Below are 19,009 nucleotides of genomic sequence, written 5' to 3'. Positions count from 1 at the left end.
GTTCTCTCTCAACTCCAGGACCACCAACAGTTTTTGTTGTTGTCTGATGTAGGACTCTAGTGCCAGAAGAGAGACTCTCAGACTGAAAACACCTCCATTAATTGCCACAGTTTAGACTACCGATAGATTAGCGTTCTAACTCCCTCTTGTAATAGTGTGGTGCAATGACAGAATGCCACCATCTACCACTAACGGTCGCAGCATAAACTCTGAACTTTAATAAGGAAGAACCACTGAGTGTACAAAACATTAAGAACTCTTTCCATGACATAGACTGATGAAGGAATCCAGGTGAAAGCTATGATCCCTTATTGATGTCACTTGTTAAATCCACTTCAATCAGTGTAGATGAAGGAGAGGAGACAGGTTAAAGAAGGATTTTTAAGCCTTGAGACAATTCAGACATGGATTTTGTGTCTGTGTCATTCAGAGGGTGAATGGGCAAGACAAAAGATTGAAGGGCCTTTGAATGGGATATGGTAGTAGGTGCCAGGCGCACCGGTTTGTGTCAAAAACAGCAGCGCCTCTGGATTTTTCACGCTCTGCAGTTTCCTGTGTGTATCAATAATGGTCCACCACCCAAAGGACATCCAGACAAGTTGACACAACTGTGAGAAGCCTTGGAGTCAACATGGTCCAGCATCCCTGTGGAACTCTTTTGTCACCTTGTAGAGTCTATGACCTGACAATTGAGGCTGTTCTGAGGTTTGGGGTCACTTAGAAATGTCCTTGTTTTTGAAAGAAAAGCTCATTCTTTGTCCATTTAAAATGGCCTCTGATCAGAAATACAGTGTAGACATTGTTAATGTTGTAAATGACTATTGTAGCTGGAAACGGCAGATTTTTTATGGAATATCAGAGGCCCATTATCAGCAACCATCACTCCTGTGTTCCAATGGCAAGTTGTGTTAGCTAATCCAAGTTTATCATTTTAAAAGGCTAATTGATCATTAGAAAACCATTTTGCAATTATATCAACACAGCTGAAAACTGTTGTTCTGATTAAAGAAGCAATTAAACTGGCCTTCTTCAGACTAGTTGAGTATCTGGAGCATCAGCATTTTTGGGTTCGATTACAGGCTCAAAATTGCCAAGAACTGAAGATTTTGTACAATCTGTGTACTACTCCCTTCACAGAACAGCGCAAACTGGTTCTAACCACAATAGAAAGAGGAGTGGGAGGCCCCGGTGCACAACTGAGCAAGAGGACAAGTACATTAGAGTGTCTAGTTTGAGAAACAGACGCCTCACAAGTCCTCAACTGGTAGACTCATTAAATAGTACCCGCAAAACACCAGTCTCAACGTCAACAGTGAAGAGTTGACTCCAGGATGCTGGCCTTCTAGGCAGAGTTCCTCTGTCCAGTCTCAACGTCAACAGTGAAGAGTTGACTCCGGGATGCTGGCCTTCTAAGCAGAGTTCCTCTGTCCAGTCTCAACGTCAACAGTGAAGAGGTGACTCCAGGATGCTGGCCTTCCAGGCAGAGTTCCTCTGTCCAGTCTCAACGTCAACAGTGAAGAGTTGACTCCAGGATGCTGGCCTTCTAGGCAGAGTTCCTCTGTCCAGTCTCAACGTCAACAGTGAAGAGGTGACTCCAGGATGCTGGCCTTCTAGGCAGAGTTCCTCTGTCCAGTCTCAACGTCAACAGTGAAGAGTTGGCCTTCTAAGCAGAGTTCCTCTGTCCAGTATCTGTGTTCTTCTGCCCATCTTATCTTTTTATTGGCCCGTCTGAGATATGGCTTTTTCTTTGCAACTCTGCCTAGAAGGACAGCATCCCGGAGTCATCTCTTCAGTGTTGACGTTGAGACTGTTTTTTTGCGGGTACTATTTAATGAAGCTGCCAGTCTTTCTTTCCCTCCCTTCTATCTCTCTCTCTCTCTCTCTCTCTCTGTCTCTCTCTCTCGATTTGTCTTTCTCACTCACTCAGTTTCTCTCTCTGTCTCTCTCCTCTTTTTCTCTCCTCTTTGTATCTCCTACTCATCCCCTCTCTCTATCCCTCCCTCCCCCTCTCACTCTTTCATGAAGCATTGTAGAAATCCCATCTTGGCCAGGGAACAGAACAGAGCTACAGAACAGAGCTACTTGAGATGGTGATTCTTTGAGGTTGAGAACTACTCATGGAATGTTAATACGACAGAGGGTCAGAGAGGAGAGAGACGGTCAGAGAGAAGAGCGAGAGTCAGAGGGCAGAGATGAGAGAGAAGAGAGAGGGTCAGGGAGTAGAGAGAGGGTCAGAGAGTAGAGAGAGGGTCAGAGAGGAGAGAAGAGAGAGGGTCAGAGAGAAGAGTGAGAGTCAGGGGGCAGAGATGAGAGAGAAGAGAGAGGGTCAGAGAGGAGAGAGGAGAGAGAGGGTCAGAGAGGAGAGAGAGGGTCAGAGAGGAGAGAGAGGGTCAGAGAGGAGAGAGAGAGGGTCAGAGAGAAGAGAGAGGGTCAGAGAGTAGAGAGAGAGACAGAGAGGAGAGAGAGGGTCAGAGAGAAGAGAGAGGGTCAGAGAGAAGAGAGAGATTGCTGTGTGGCAATGAGTGAGAGGTCTACTCTGCACTCTCCTTGAGAACTATTCATGTACGGTCACACGGTGTGTGTGTGTGTGTGTGTGTGTGTGTGTGTGTGTGTGTGTGTGTGTGTGTGTGTGTGTGTGTGTGTGTGTGTGTGTGTGTGTGTGTGTGTGTGTGTGAGATGACAGAGCAGCTACTAGAGATGGAACGCCAAATGAAAGATAAATAGAGGTCAGTTAGAGGATAATGGAGGTGGGGGTTTGGGGAGTAGGTTTCATTCTACGCATCTAAGATAGAGCCATGTGTGTTAGTGTATGCATTTTTTAAATTTAGTGTGTATGAATGTGTGTTTGCTGTTACCGTGTGTGCATGTGCGATCCTTATGGGAATTATGAGTAATTCTCTTTCACTCTGTTGAGAAATTTGCCTTGGGTAGATGATGTACACACACACACATTTCACCCAAGGAAAATCACTGAGAAACAGCTTTGCGTATCTGTAGTACCAGGAATAGAACAGCATGATTCATTGACCACAGATTCTGTTTTTATTACAAGACAAACGGAGACTTGACAGAAGGAGAGGTGTTGAGGAGACGTTAGAGCCCTGTCATTGCCAATCAAACAGGAACAAGGAAGTGGCGTCTAAATCTCTAAAGTCATTCCTGAAAGAGTTGTGAAATATTCTGCTGAACTAACCTTTGTCCTTTGTGGGAAGGAAATTGTAACGCTGTTAGAAGGAAATTATTTAAAATATTGCACACACCTGTGAATTATTGGCTAGTATTTTATCTTATCATCAACACTGTTTGTCCATTTGTATATGCTAGTCTAAACCGGTTGTTTACGAAGCATGTGACAGATAGAAACATTTGTATATGTTAGTCTAAACCGGTTGTTTACGAAGCATGTGACAGATAGAAACATTTGATTTTAATTTGATTTGACCTTCCAAACTGTTTAAACTGTTATAAGATCTTGGAAGATATTTCCTTGATTTCACATCATCAGAAAAGTTACCAATGTTTCATCTGTCTCTACCAATGTTTCATCTGTCTCTTACCAATGTTTCATCTGTCTCTGCCAATGTTTCATCTGTCTCTTACCAATGTTTCATCTGTCTCTGCCAATGTTTCATCTGTCTCTACCAATGTTTCATCTGTCTCTGCCAATGTTTCATCTGTCTCTTGCCAATGTTTCATCTGTCTCTTACCAATGTTTCATCTGTCTCTACCAATGTTTCATCTGTCTCTTACCAATGTTTCATCTGTCTCTACCAATGTTTCATCTGTCTCTTACCAATGTTTCATCTGTCTCTTACCAATGTTTCATCTGTCTCTACCAATGTTTCATCTGTCTCTACCAATGTTTCATCTGTCTCTACCAATGTTTCATCTGTCTCTGCCAATGTTTCATCTGTCTCTTACCAATGTTTCATCTGTCTCTACCAATGTTTCATCTGTCTCTACCAATGTTTCATCTGTCTCTGCCAATGTTTCATCTGTCTCTGCCAATGTTTCATCTGTCTCTACCAATGTTTCATCTGTCTCTTACCAATGTTTCATCTGTCTCTACCAATGTTTCATCTGTCTCTACCAATGTTTCATCTGTCTCTTACCAATGTTTCATCTGTCTCTGCCAATGTTTCATCTGTCTCTACCAATGTTTCATCTGTCTCTGCCAATGTTTCATCTGTCTCTGCCAATGTTTCATCTGTCTCTACCAATGTTTCATCTGTCTCTTACCAATGTTTCATCTGTCTCTACCAATGTTTCATCTGTCTCTACCAATGTTTCATCTGTCTCTTACCAATGTTTCATCTGTCTCTGCCAATGTTTCATCTGTCTCTGCCAATGTTTCATCTGTCTCTACCAATGTTTCATCTGTCTCTTGCCAATGTTTCATCTGTCTCTTACCAATGTTTCATCTGTCTCTGCCAATGTTTCATCTGTCTCTGCCAATGTTTCATCTGTCTCTACCAATGTTTCATCTGTCTCTGCCAATGTTTCATCTGTCTCTGCCAATGTTTCATCTGTCTCTGCCAATGTTTCATCTGTCTCTTACCAATGTTTCATCTGTCTCTGCCAATGTTTCATCTGTCTCTGCCAATGTTTCATCTGTCTCTGCCAATGTTTCATCTGTCTCTACCAATGTTTCATCTGTCTCTTGCCAATGTTTCATCTGTCTCTTACCAATGTTTCATCTGTCTCTGCCAATGTTTCATCTGTCTCTGCCAATGTTTCATCTGTCTCTACCAATGTTTCATCTGTCTCTGCCAATGTTTCATCTGTCTCTGCCAATGTTTCATCTGTCTCTGCCAATGTTTCATCTGTCTCTTACCAATGTTTCATCTGTCTCTACCAATGTTTCATCTGTCTCTGCCAATGTTTCATCTGTCTCTGCCAATGTTTCATCTGTCTCTACCAATGTTTCATCTGTCTCTGCCAATGTTTCATCTGTCTCTGCCAATGTTTCATCTGTCTCTACCAATGTTTCATCTGTCTCTGCCAATGTTTCATCTGTCTCTTACCAATGTTTCATCTGTCTCTACCAATGTTTCATCTGTCTCTGCCAATGTTTCATCTGTCTCTACCAATGTTTCATCTGTCTCTTACCAATGTTTCATCATTGAAATGTTCTCATTGTTGTGTTCTGTGTGCATTTTCTCTCAGAGACGAGCTTGTCCTGTGTAGTAATGCTTTCCTCTGACTGTTTCAATGTTTTCAGCATTGAAATGTTCTCATATTGTATATCTGTTGTGTCTCAGGGAAGAGCCCGTACCTGATGTTTACTAACCGCCATGAGATCTGTCGTATAGACCTGGTGAAGAGAGAATACAGCCAGGTGGTTCCCACTCTGAAGAACGCTGTAGCCTTGGATGTGGATGTCACCACCAACAAGATGTACTGGTGTGACCTCTACCAGCGCAAGATCTACAGGTAACACACACACACACACACGGTCCTTTCTGCTGTGAGTGTGAATATGGTGCGGAGACATGTATTTTGAGACTATAATAACATGACACTTCTACATTCAATGGCAGCCATGTTATAGCTCACCGTTAACATTAGATGGGGTATATTTATACAATGCTATGTAACTGAATGTCTAGAATTAAAACAGGGTTCTAAATTCTAAAAGTTGGCCGAACTCTGGTTTTATGGAAAGGTGCTTATCAGGATGAAGTTGGACAAAGGGTTTCCAATATCCTCAAGTATTTGTTCCAGTCTTCTCTCTCTCCTCTCTGTCCTCTCTCTCCTCTCCTCTCCTCTCTCTCCTCTCCTCTCTCTCTCCTCTCTCTCCTCTCTCCTCTCTCTCTCCTCTCTCTCCTCCCCACTCTCCTCTCTCTCTCCTCTTGCCTCTCTCTCTCCTCTCCACTCTCCTCTCTCTCTCCTCTCGCCTTTCTCTCTCCTCTCTCTCTCCTCTCCTCTCTCTCTCTCCTCTCTCTCTCCTCTCCACTCTCCTCTCCTCTCGCCTCTCTCTCCTCTCCCCTCTCCTCTCTCTCTCCTCGCTCTCTCCTCTCGTTTCTCTCTCTCTCCTCTCTCTCTCCTCTCTCCTCTCCTCTCTCAATTAAATTCAATTCAAGGGTCTTTATTGGCATGGGAAACATGTGTTAACATTGCCAAAGCAAGTGAGGTAGATAATATACAAAGTGAAATAAACAAAAAAGATTAACAGTAAACATTACACAGAGAGGTTTCAAAACAATAAAGACATTACAAATGTCATATTATATATATATTATATATCTCACCTCTCTCTTCTCTCTCTCTCCTCTCGCCTCTCTCTCTCCTCCCTCTTCTCTCTCTCCTCTCTCTTCTCTTGAGTGACTGTGTGCATGCTGATGGCTACTGAAGACAGCACCTTACTACTGATCTCCTTAGCACTTCTCCCCTCTGTATGCATACAGACAGATAGTGACAGACCCATGAGTCACATCTCTATGTATCCAGGGGCTTGTTAGGGTGCTAGAGGAAGCTACTGGACATGCTAACAAGTACACAAACACACACTAGCTTCTATTTCTGTCTGAGTCGACAATGTGCTGATGGTGAGAACATTTTAGTACATCATAATGAGGGAACAAACTATGTTTCTTCACTTGGTTGATTTGTCTCTCCTTTTCTCTCTCTCTTTCCTCTGGCTTCTTTCACTTCCACTCCTCCTCTACTCTCTCTCTCTCTCTCTCTCTCTCTCTCTCTCTCTGTCTGTCTGTCTCTCTCTCTCTCTCTCTCTCTGTCTCTCTCTCTCTCTCTCTCTCTCTCTCTCTCTCTGTTCATTTTACAACATGTCACACATTATGACACTGATGCCTGAAGCACACCTGGAATGGAGAGATGGATGGTGCATGATGGGACTGTTTGCCCTTCACACACAGAAAGTGTGTGTGTGTGTGTGTGTGTGTGTGTGTGTGTGTGTGTGTGTGTGTGTGTGTGTGTGTGTGTGTGTGTGTGTGTGTGTGAGCTTGCCACCCTCCCTTGGAGACTGGGGCCAGGGTAAATCATCTCAGTTTGGCCATATGCTGCTTCTAATTCCTCGCCATGAATAATTACCCCATTACTCACACACACACACACACATACACATACACACACATACACACCACAGGGTCCGAGGATGAGAGAGGACACAAACATTCTGATTTGACATTGATAAGCACTGTCTTTATACCCTCGTCTTCAGAACTAGCAGAACAGCACAGACCCACTGGCAGAGAGCCTGTATGCCTCCTTATGGGCTGGCTCCTTACAGCAGCAAGTGTACCAGTATCATACCAGTATCATTCACTTCTCACTCTGGTCTGAAACTGTCATGTATACCTTAACCCCTGCTGTGCTAACGTTGGCCACCAGCCACACACTAGGATACCCACCCAAGTTCCATGTTGTGTGGTCAACACTTGTCACTCTGGAGGGTTTTCTGGGGAGGACTGGCCAGCTGTTTCTTTTTTTAAATATATATTTTATAAACAATACTCTCGCAATAACATCTGTTAACCATGTGTATGTGACCAATAACATCTGTTAACCATGTGTATGTGACCAATACAATTTGATTTGATTGGACAACATCTTAGAGTGGTGAAATCTGAAATCCTCTGTGGTGAACTCGTCTGTGGTGAACTCCTCTGTGGTGAACTCCTCTGTGGTGAAACCCTCTGTGGTGAAACCCTCTGTGGTGAACTCCTCTGTGGTGAACTCCTCTGTGGTGAAACCCTCTGTGGTGAACTCCTCTGTGGTGAACTCCTCTGTGGTGAAACCCTCTGTGGTGAACTCCTCTGTGGTGAACTCCTCTGTGGTGAACTCCTCTGTGGTGAACTCCTCTGTGGTGAACCCCTCTGTGGTGAACTCCTCTGTGGTGAACTCCTCTGTGGTGAAACCCTCTGTGGTGAACTCCTCTGTGGTGAACTCCTCTGTGGTGAACTCCTCTGTGGTGAACTCCTCTGTGGTGAAACCCTCTGTGGTGAACTCCTCTGTGGTGAACTCCTCTTTGTCATCCATTCCTATTATCCACCGTTCTTGTTATTTTAGAGTTAATTAATAGTGATTAGCGTGGTGGGATGCAGCCCTGCTTACTTCCTACTGTGATTAATACATCTAAGACCAACAATAAATAATCAATAAATCAACAATAACACAGTTAATTAATGAGACTGCTTCCCCTGTCTGTCCCCATTCGTCTCTGTCTCTCACCCTGTGTGTGTGTGTGTGTGTGTGTGTGTGTGTGTGTGTGTGTGTGTGTGTGTGTGTGTGTGTGTGTGTGTGTGTGTGTGTGTGTGTGTGTGTGTGTGTGTGTGCCTGCTTTCCCTGTCTCTCCTTTCTGTTTCATCCTGCTCCTCACTCAAACATCTCTTCAGTTCCCTCCCGTATCCTTTTTATTCAATGTTTCTCCTCCCTCCTCCTCCTTCCACTCTCCCAGCTTGTAGTCCTCTATGTCCCTGTTGTGTTAGGGTGGGAAATGGGACGCTGTGTGTGGCTAATAAAGCTGTCCTACAGGTCTAGCCAGGTAGTGGAGGAGTCATGCCTCATGGTGGATCTGCTGTGTCTGCTCTCAGGTCATCTCACCTCTGTTACTCAGACAAATCCCCCTCTTTTTAACAAGAGAGGCTGGCTGCTTTGTCTGCTGATGAAAGGTGACAAGCCCATTCTAATAGCTAGTTTCTACAGGAAATAGAAGGAGGGCAGCAGTTGTTAAAGAGTTCCCAGGTTAAGGTGTTCCTGTCTGGGTATTACTGGCCAGGAGAGTCCCTCCCCCATGACGACAACAGCCTATCAGATGTATTACTGGCCAGGAGAGTCCCTCCCCCATGACGACAACAGTCGTATCTGATTGTTGGTTCTGTTCTATGTAATTTATCAGTTCCATGGTTTTGTAATATAGAGTGGTCTGATATGGACTCTGACACCTGGATGGGTCTGCAGTTGATTGTGTCTATTGTTGTCTTTGTGTGCCTTAATATACTGTCCATGTGTGTGTGTATAGTATGTGTTGTAGTAATGTCATAATAACCTCTTGTATGTGCTCCCCAGTGCCTACATCAACAAGGCCAGTGATTCGTCGGAGCAGGTGACTCTGATTGAGACAGCGCTGTCCTCTCCAGAGGGACTGGCTGTTGACTGGGTCCAGAACAACATCTACTGGACCGACTCCGGAGATAAGACTATCTCCGTCGCCACGGGAGATGGCAAGAAGAGGAAGGTCCTGATCGACACTGAGCTGAGCGAACCACGGGCCATCGCTGTGGACCCCCGACAAGGGTGAGAGGGGTGAGGGATCAGAGGGAGGGAGGGATGGGATGGGGTTAGTGTTGGGAGAAGGTGAGGGAGGAAGTGAGTGAATGAGTGATGAAAAAAATAAGGGACGGATTGTGTGTATGTGAGAGAGGGACAGAGAGAGAGAGAGGGATAGGGACAGAGAGAGAGAGGGAGCGAGAGGGAGATATAGAGAGCGAGAAAGAAAGAGAGAGAGAGAAAGAGGTTGGGGGAAGGAGTAAGACAGGATGACTGTCCATGATGCATCACATTATGTGTTGCCTATCTGGTCAAAACACTGAAACAGGTCAGAACACGGAAACAGGTCAGAACACTGAAACAGGTCAGAACACTGAAACAGGTCAGAACACTGAAACAGGTCAGAACACGGAAACAGGTCAGAACACTGAAACAGGTCAGAACACTGAAACAGGTCAGAACACTGAAACAGGTCAGAACACTGAAACAGGTCAGAACACTGAAACAGGTCAGAACACTGAAACAGATCAGAATACAAACAGGTCAGGACACTGAAACAAGTCAGAACACTGAAACAGGTCAGAACACTGAAACAGGTCAGAACACTGAAACAGATCAGAACACTGGGGCGTCAGGTAGACTAGTAACCGAAAGGTTGAAAGATTGAATCCCCGAGCTGAGGTAAAAACCTGTTGTTCTGCCCCTGAACAAGGCAGTTAATTCACTGTTCCTAGGCCGTCATTGAAAATAAGAATTTGTTCTTAACTGACTTGACTAGTTAAATAAACAACAGATCCTCTCATCATATCGCCTTGTTTCTCCCTCCCTCCCCATGTACCTCTCCCTTTTCCTCTTCCCTCCCTCCCTCCCTCCCCCTGTACCTCTCCCTTTTCCTCTTCCCCCTCCCTCCCCCTGTACCTCTCCCTTTTCCTCTTCCCTCCCTCCCTCCCTCCCCCTGTACCTCTCCCTTTTCCTCTTCCCTCCCTCCCTCCCTCCCCCTGTACCTCTCCATTTTCCTCTTCCCTCCCTCCCTCCCCCTGTACCTCTCCTTTTCCTCTTCCCTCCCTCCCTCCCTCCCCCTGTACCTCTCCCTTTTCCTTCCCTCCCTCCCTCCCTCCCCCTGTACCTCTCCCTTTTCCTCTTCCCCCTCCCTCCCCCTGTACCTCTCCCTTTCCTCTTCCCCTCCCCCCTCCCCCTGTACCTCTCCCTTTTCCTCTTCCCTCCCCCTCCCCCTGTACCTCTCCCTTTTCCCCCTCCCTCCCTCCCTCCCTTACCCTGTACCTCTCCCTTTTCCTCTTCCCTCCCCCTCCCCTGTACCTCTCCCTTTTCCTCTTCCCCTCCCTCCCTCCCCCTGTACCTCTCCCTTTTCCCCCCCTCCCTCCCTCCCTCCCTCCCTCCCTCCCTCCCTCCCTCCCTCCCTCCCTCCCTCCCTCCCTCCCTTACCCTGTACCTCTCCCTTTTCCTCTTCCCCCCCCCTCCCCTGTACCTCTCCCTTTTCCTCTTCCCCTCCCTCCCTCCCCCTGTACCTCTCCCTTTTCCCCCTCCCTCCCCCCTCCCTCCCTCCCTCCCTCCCTCCCTTACCCTGTACCTGTCCCCTTTCCTCGTCCCTCCCCCCTCCCCTGTACGTCTCCCTTTTCCTCTTCCCTCCCTCACCCTGTACCTCTCCCTTTTCCTCTTCCCTCCCTCCCTCCCTCCCCCTGTACCTCTCCCTTTTCCTCTTCCCTCCCTCCCTCCCCCTGTACCTCTCCCTTTTCCCCCTCCCTCCCCCCCCCTCCCCTGTACGTCTCCCTTTTCCTCTTCCCTCCCTCACCCTGTACCTCTCCCTTTTCCTCTTCCCTCCCTCCCCCCCTCCCCTGTTCGTCTCCCTTTTCCTCTTCCCTCCCTCACCCTGTACCTCTCCCTTTTCCTCTTCCCTCCCTCCCTCCCTCCCCCTGTACCTCTCCCTTTTCCTCTTCCCTCCCTCCCTCCCCCCCCTGTACCTCTCCCTTTTCCCCCTCCCTCCCTCCCTCCCTTACCCTGTACCTCTCCCTTTTCCTCTTCCCTCCCCCCCCTCCCCTGTACCTCTCCCTTTTCCTCTTCCCCTCCCTCCCTCCCCCCCTGTACCTCTCCCTTTTCCCCCTCCCTCCTCCCTCCCTCCCTCCCTCCCTCCCTCCCTTACCCTGTACCTGTCCCCTTTCCTCGTCCCTCCCCCCTCCCCTGTACGTCTCCCTTTTCCTCTTCCCTCCCTCACCCTGTACCTCTCCCTTTTCCTCTTCCCTCCCTCCCTCCCTCCCCCTGTACCTCTCCCTATTCCTCTCCCTCCCCTGTACCTCTCCCTTTTCCCCCCTCACCCTGTACCTCTCCCTTTTCCCCCCTCCCTCACCCTGTACCTCTCCCTTTTCCCCTCCCTCACCCTGTACCTCTCCCTTTTCCCCTCCCTCACCCTGTACCTCTCCCTTTTCCCCTCCCTCACCCTGTACCTCTCCCTTTTCCTCTTCCCCTCCCTCCCTCCCCTCCTGTTCCTCTCCCTTTTCCCCCTCCTCCCTCCCTCCCTCCCTCCCTCCCTTACCCTGTACCTGTCCCCTTTCCTCGTCCCTCCCCCTCTTCCCCCCCCCTGTACGTCTCCCTTTTCCTCTTCCCTCCCTCACCCTGTACCTCTCCCTTTCCTCTTCCCTCCCTCCTCCCTCCCCCCCTGTACCTCTCCCTTTTCCCTCTCCCTCCCCTGTACCTCTCCCTTTTCCCCTCCCTCCCCCTGTACCTCTCCCTTTTCCCCTCCCCCCCCTGTACCTCTCCCTTTTCCTCTTCCCTCCCTCCCTCCCTCCCCTGTACCTCTCCTTTTCCCCTCCCTCACCCTGTACCTCTCCCTTTTCCTCTTCCCTCCCTCCCTCCCCCCCCTGTACCTCTCCCTTTTCCCCTCCCTCCCCCCCTGTACCTCTCCCTTTTCCTCTTCCCTCCCTCCCCCCTGTACCTCTCCCTTTTCTTCCTCTTCCCTCCCCCTCCCCTGTACCTCTCCCTTTTCCTCCCCCCTCCCTCCCTCCCTCCCTCCCCCTTACCCTGTACCTGTCCCCTTTCCTCGTCCCTCCCCTCCCTCCCCTGTACCTCTCCCTTTTCCTCTTCCCTCCCTCACCCTGTACCTCTCCCTTTTCCTCTTCCCTCCCTCCCTCCCCTGTACCTCTCCCTTTTCCTCTTCCCTCCCCCTCCCCTGTACCTCTCCCTTTTCCCCTCCCTCCCCCTGTACCTCTCCTTTTCCCCTCCCTCCCCCTGTACCTCTCCCTTTTCCTCTTCCCCCCCTGTACCTCTCCCTTTTCCTCTTCCCCCTGTACCTCTCCCTTTTCCTCTTCCCCCCCTGTACCTCTCCCTTTTCTCCTCTCCCTCCCCATGTACCTCTCCATTTTCCTCTTCCCTCCCCCTCCCCCTGTACCTCTCCCTTTTCCTCTTCCCCCCTCCCCCCTGTACCTCTCCCTTTTCCTCTTCCCCCCCCCTGTACCTCTCCCTTTTCCTCTTCCCTCCCCCTCCCCCTGTACCTCTCCCTTTTCCTCTCCCCTCCCTCCTGTACCTCTCCCTTTTCCTCTCCCTCCCCTCCCTCCCTCCCCTCCCTCCCCTGTACCTCTCCCTTTTCCTCTTCCCTCCCCCTCCCCTGTACCTCTCCCCCTTTCTCCCTTTTCCTCCCTCCCCCTGTACCTCTCCCTTTTCCTCTTCCCCCCTGTACCTCTCCCTTTTCCTCTTCCCCCCCTGTACCTCCCCCTGTACCTCTCCCTTTTCCTCTTCCCCCCCCCCTGTACCTCTCCCTTTTCCTCTTCCCCCCTCCCCCCCATGTACCTCTCCCTTTTCCTCTTCCCCCTCCCCCTGTACCTCTCCCTTTTCCTCTTCCCCCCCCTGTACCTCTCCCTTTTCCCTCTTCCCCCCTGTACCTCTCCCTTTTCCTCTCCCTCCCCCTGTACCTCTCCATTTTCCTCTTCCCTCCCCCCTCCCCCTGTACCTCTCCCTTTTCCTCTTCCCCCCCCCTCCCCTGTACCTCTCCCTTTTCCTCTTCCCTCCCCCTCCCCCTGTACCTCTCCCTTTTCCTCTCCCCCTCCTCCTGTACCTCTCCCTTTTCCCCCCTCCTCCTGTACATCTCCCTTTTCCTCTCCCCTCCTCCTGTACCTCTCCCTTTTCCTCTCCCCCCTCCTCCTGTACCTCTCCCTTTTCCTCTTCCCCCTCTCCCTCCCCCTGTACCTCTCCCTTTTCCTCCCCCTACTCCTGTACCTCTCCCTTTTCCTCTTCCCCCTCCCCCCTGTACCTCTCCCCTTTCCTCTTCCCTCCCTCCCTCCCTCCCTCCCTCAACCCTGTACCTCTCCCTTTTCCTCTTCCCCTCCCTCCCTCCATCCCTCCCCCCCCCTGTACCTCTCCCCTTTCCCCTCCCTCCCTTTTCCCTCCCCCTGTACCTCTCCCTTTTCCTCTCCCTCCCCCTGTACCTCTCCCTTTTCCCTCCCCCCCCCTGTACCTCTCCCTTTTCCTCTCCCCCTCCCCCTGTACCTCTCCCTTTTCCTCTCCCTCCCCCTGTACCTCTCCCTTTTCCCCTCCCTCCCCCCCTGTACCTCTCCCTTTTCCTCTCCCTCCCCCTGTACCTCTCCCTTTTCCCCTCCCTCCCCCTGTACCTCTCCCTTTTCCTCTCCCTCCCCCTGTACCTCTCCCTTTTCCCCTCCCTCCCCCTGTACCTCTCCCTTTTCCTCTTCCCCCCCCTGTACCTCTCCCTTTTCCCCCCTCCCTCCCCCTGTACCTCTCCCTTTTCCCCTCCCTCCCCCTGTACCTCTCCCTTTTCCCCCCCTCCCCCCCTGTACCTCTCCCTTTTCCTCTTCCCCCCTGTACCTCTCCCTTTTCCTCTTCCCCCTGTACCTCTCCCTTTTCCTCTCCCTTCCCATGTACCTCTCCCTTTTCCTCTTCCCCCTCCCCCTGTACCTCTCCCTTTTCCCCTCCCCCCTGTACCTCTCCTCTTTTCCTCTTCCCCCCTGTACCTCTCCTTTTCCTCTCCCTCCCCATGTACCTCTCCATTTTCCTCTTCCCCCCCCTCCCCCTGTACCTCTCCCTTTTCCTCTTCCCCCCCCCCCCCCTGTACCTCTCCCTTTTCCCCTCCCTCCCCCTGTACCTCTCCCTTTTCCTCTTCCCCCCCCTGTACCTCTCCCTTTTCCTCTTCCCCCCCTGTACCTCTCCCCTTTTCCTCTCCCTCCCCATGTACCTCTCCCTTTTCCTCTCCCTCCCCCTGTACCTCTCCATTTTCCTCTTCCCTCCCCCTCCCCCTGTACCTCTCCCTTTTCCTCTTCCCCCCTCCCCCTGTACCTCTCCCTTTTCCTCTCCCTCCCCATGTACCTCTCCATTTTCCTCTTCCCCCACCCTGTACCTCTCCCTTTTCCCCTCCCCTCCCCCTGTACCTCTCCCTTTTCCCCTCCCTCCCCTGTACCTCTCCCTTTTCCTCTTCCCCCACCCTGTACCTCTCCCTTTTCCCTCCCTCCCCTGTACCTCTCCCTTTTCCTCTTCCCCCCCTGTACCTCTCCCTTTTCCTCTTCCCCCTGTACCTCTCCCTTATCCTCTCCCTCCCCATGTACCTCTCCCTTTTCCTCTCCCCCCATCCCCATGTACCTCTCCCTTATCCTCTCCCTCCCCCTGTACCTCTCCCTTTTCCTCTTCCCCCCCCCCCCTGTACCTCTCCCTTTTCCTCTTCCCCCCACCCTGTACCTCTCCTTTTCCCTCTTCCCTCCCCCTCCCCCTGTACCTCTCCCTTTTCCTCTCCCCCTCCTCCTGTACCTCTCCCTTTTCCTCTCCCCTCCTCCTGTACCTCTCCCTTTTCCTCTCCCCCTGTACCTCCTGTACCTCTCCCTTTTCTTCCCCCCTCCTCCTGTACCTCTCCCTTTTCCTCTCCCTCCCCATGTACCTCTCCCTTTTCCTCTCCCTCCCCCTGTACCTCTCCATTTTCCTCTTCCCTCCCCCCTCCCCCTGTACCTCTCCCTTTTCCTCTTCCCCCCCCCCCTGTACCTCTCCCTTTTCCTCTCCCTCCCCATGTACCTCTCCATTTTCCTCTTCCCCCCCCCCTGTACCTCTCCCTTTTCCCCCTCCCTCCCCCTGTACCTCTCCCTTTTCCCCTCCCTCCCCCTGTACCTCTCCCTTTTCCTCTTCCCCCCCCACCCTGTACCTCTCCCTTTTCCCCTCCCTCCCCCTGTACCTCTCCCTTTTCCTCTCTCCCCCCTGTACCTCTCCCTTTTCCTCTTCCCCCCCCTGTACCTCTCCCTTATCCTCTCCCTCCCCATGTACCTCTCCCTTTTCCTCTCCCTCCCCATGTACCTCTCCCTTATCCTCTCCCTCCCCCTGTACCTCTCCCTTTTCCTCTTCCCCCCCCCCCCTCCCCCTGTACCTCTCCCTTTTCCTCTTCCCCCCCCACCCTGTACCTCTCCCTTTTCCTCTTCCCTCCCCCTCCCCCTGTACCTCTCCCTTTTCCTCTCCCCCTCCTCCTGTACCTCTCCCTTTTCCTCCCCCTCCTCCTGTACCTCTCCCTTTTCCTCTCCCCTCCTCCTGTACCTCTCCCTTTTCCTCCCCCTCCTCCTGTACCTCTCCCCTTTCCTCTCCCCCTCCTCCTGTACATCTCCTTTTCCTCCCCCTCCTGTACCTCTCCCTTTTCCTCTCCCTCCTCCTGTACCTCTCCCTTTTCCTCTCCCTCCTCCTCCTGTACCTCTCCCTTTTCCTCTCCCTCCTCCTGTACCTCTCCCTTTTCCTCTCCCCCTCCTCCTGTACCTCTCCCTTTTCCTCTCCCTCCTCCTGTACCTCTCCCTTTTCCTCTCCCCCCCTCCTGTACCTCTCCCTTTTCCTCTCCCCCTCCTCCTGTACCTCTCCCTTTTCCTCTCCCTCCTCCTGTACCTCTCCCTTTTCCTCTCCCCCTCCTCCTGTACCTCTCCTTTTCCTCTCCCCCTCCTCCTGTACATCTCCTTTTTCCTCCCCCTCCTCCTGTACCTCTCCCTTTTCCTCTCCCCCTCCTCCTGTACCTCTCCCTTTTCCTCTCCCCCTCCTCCTGTACCTCTCCCTTTTCCTCTCCCTCCCCTGTAACTCTCCCTTTTACTCTTCCCCTCCCTCCCTCCATCCCTCCCCCTGTACCTCTCCCTTTTCCTCTCCCCCTCCTCCTGTACCTCTCCCTTTTCCTCCCCCTCCTCCTGTACCTCTCCCTTTTCCTCTTCCTCCCCCTGTACCTCTCCCCTTTCCTCTTCCCTCCCTCCCTCCCTCCCTCAACCCTGTACCTCTCCCTTTTCCTCTCCCTCCCCTGTAACTCTCCCTTTTACTCTTCCCCTCCCTCCCTCCATCCCTCCCCTGTACCTCTCCCTTTTCCTCTCCCCCTCCTCCTGTACCTCTCCCTTTTCCTCCCCCTCCTCCTGTACCTCTCCCTTTTCCTCTTCCTCCCCCTGTACCTCTCCCCTTTCCTCTTCCCTCCCTCCCTCCCTCCCTCCCTCCCTCCCTCCCTCAACCCTGTACCTCTCCCTTTTCCTCTCCCTCCCCCTGTAACTCTCCCTTTTACTCTTCCCCTCCCTCCCTCCATCCCTCCCCTGTACCTCTCCCTTTTCCTCTCCCCCTCCTCCTGTACCTCTCCCTTTTCCTCCCCCCCTCCTCCTGTACCTCTCCCTTTTCCTCTTCCTCCCCTGTACCTCTCCCCTTTCCTCTTCCCTCCCTCCCTCCCTCCCTCAACCCTGTACCTCTCCCTTTTCCTCTCCCTCCCCCTGTAACTCTCCCTTTTACTCTTCCCCTCCCTCCCTCCATCCCTCCCCCTGTACCTCTCCCTTTTCCTCTTCCCATCCCATCCCTCCCTCTCTTCCTGTCAGATGTAGCTGTAGGCATCAATAGCATCTATCTCATCTCTCAGTGTCTCAACACTTAAGCTCATCCCATCTCCCTAGCTCTCCCTGACAACTCTATTCCCCAGGGCCTTCTTTCCACAACATTACTGAGCCAGATGAGCATGAAACATGCAAAGGAGCCCAACCCAACGTAGGTTTGTTTCCTCAGTACAGGGAAAGAAGACAATGTTAGCTAACTGTCCCCGCTGGTCTGTATACTACCTGCCTGGCTGGCTGCCTGGCTGGCTGGCTGGCTGGCCTATTTCTATCATGGAGGTAGAACATGAAGAGTTCTGCTGTCTGGGAGATATGTACACAGTTGGCCTTTGGCTCAGTAGTGCAGATGGAAGGTTTGGTTTACTTTTAAACCATTTACATATTTATTGGAGATTCTTTCCTACAGTCTCAGGTAAGGTTGTGTTGCTGAAAATCTCCTAATAGCACCTCTCTCTCTCTGTCTCTGTCTCTCGCTCTGTCTCGCTCTCTGTCTCTCTGTCTCTCTCTCTCTGTCTCTCTCTCTGTCTCGCTCTCTGTCTCTCTCTCTCTGTCTCGCTCTCTGTCTCTCTCTCTGTCTCTCTCTCTTTCCATACTGTGGGCTACATATCCTCACTATGTGATTATTGTAGTTATTGTTCAATGTAAATCCCTTTACTCTCCTGTAGGTTTATGTACTGGTCTGACTGGGGGACCCAGGCGAAGATCGAGAAGGCTGGCATGAACGGAGTGGATCGCCAAGTACTGGTGTCAGAGAGGATTGAATGGCCCAATGGCATCACTCTGGGTAAGACTGGCACTGGGGAGGGAGGGCTACATGATGAGAGTATAGAGAGAGAGACTGAAGGGAAAGGTAGACATAGAGAGACTGAAGGGAAAGGTAGACAGAGAGAGACTGAAGGGAAAGGTAGACAGAGAGAGACTGAAGGGAAAGGTAGACAGAGAGAGACTGAAGGGAAAGGTAGACAGAGAGAGACTGAAGGGAAAGGAAGACAGAGAGAGACTGAAGGGAAAGGTAGACAGAGTGGCGAGAAGCGATAAGAGAGAAAGAAAGAAAACAATGTAGAATAAAAATGTCTGTTACGGGCCTCCTGGGTGGTGCAGTTGATAAGGGCGCTGTACTGCAGCGCCAGCTGTGCTACCAGAGACTCTGGGTTCGCGCCCAGGCTCTGTCGTAACCGGCCGCGACTGGGAGGTCCATGGGGCGACGCACAATTTGCCTAGCGTCTTCCGGGTTAGGAAGGGTTTGGCCGGTAGGGATATCCTTGTCTCATCGCGCACCAGCAACTCCTGTGGCGGGCCGGGCGCAGTGCACACTAACCAAGGTTGCCAGGTGCACGGTGTTTCCTCCGACACATTGGTGCGGCTGGCTTCCGGGTTGGATGCGCGCTGTGTTAAGAAGCAGTGCGGCTTGGTTGGTTGGGTTGTGTATCGGAGGATGCATGACTTTCAACCTTCGTCTTTCAACCTTCGAGTTGTAGCGATGAGACAAGATAGTAGAATTACTTCCGGCGCCGACAGAGATGGCCGCCTAGGAAACTATGCAGTTTTTTGTTTTTTTACGTGTTATTTCTTACACTAGTACCCCAGGTCATCTTAGGTTTCTTTACATACAGCCGACAAGAACTACTGAATATAAGATCAGCGTCAACTCACCATCAGTACGACCAAGAATATGGTTTTCTGCGGATCCTGAGTTCTGCCTTACAACCAGTGTAACGGAGTGGATTCCATGCAGCGACCCAAAAAAAAAAAAAACGACTCAGAAAAAGAGGGAAACGAGCGGTCTTCTGGTCAGACTCCGGAGACGGGCACATCGTGCACCACTCCCCAGCATTCTTCTTGCCAATGTCCAGTCTCTTGACAACAAGGTTGATGAAATCCGAGCAAGGGTAGCATTCCAGAGGGACATCAGAGACTGTAACGTTCTCTGCTTCACGGAAACATGGCTCACTGGA

General features: G+C 51.1%; 1 protein-coding gene across 1 annotated transcript in view; it reads left to right on the top strand.

The window, feature by feature from the left end:
• LOC112237117 (low-density lipoprotein receptor-related protein 8-like) overlaps positions 1-19,009 on the top strand; it is a 385,638-nt gene that overhangs the window by 322,764 nt on the left and 43,865 nt on the right. Inside the window, exons 10-12 of the mRNA XM_042322397.1 lie at positions 5,262-5,433; positions 9,028-9,255; positions 17,720-17,838. Coding sequence (XP_042178331.1) covers positions 5,262-5,433; positions 9,028-9,255; positions 17,720-17,838 — 519 coding nt within the window. The remainder of the gene's footprint in view (positions 1-5,261; positions 5,434-9,027; positions 9,256-17,719; positions 17,839-19,009) is intronic.

This window comes from Oncorhynchus tshawytscha, linkage group LG05, assembly GCF_018296145.1.
Source record: "Oncorhynchus tshawytscha isolate Ot180627B linkage group LG05, Otsh_v2.0, whole genome shotgun sequence".
Classification (NCBI taxonomy): domain Eukaryota; kingdom Metazoa; phylum Chordata; class Actinopteri; order Salmoniformes; family Salmonidae; genus Oncorhynchus; species Oncorhynchus tshawytscha.
This window is presented reverse-complemented; position numbering and strand designations above follow the sequence as displayed.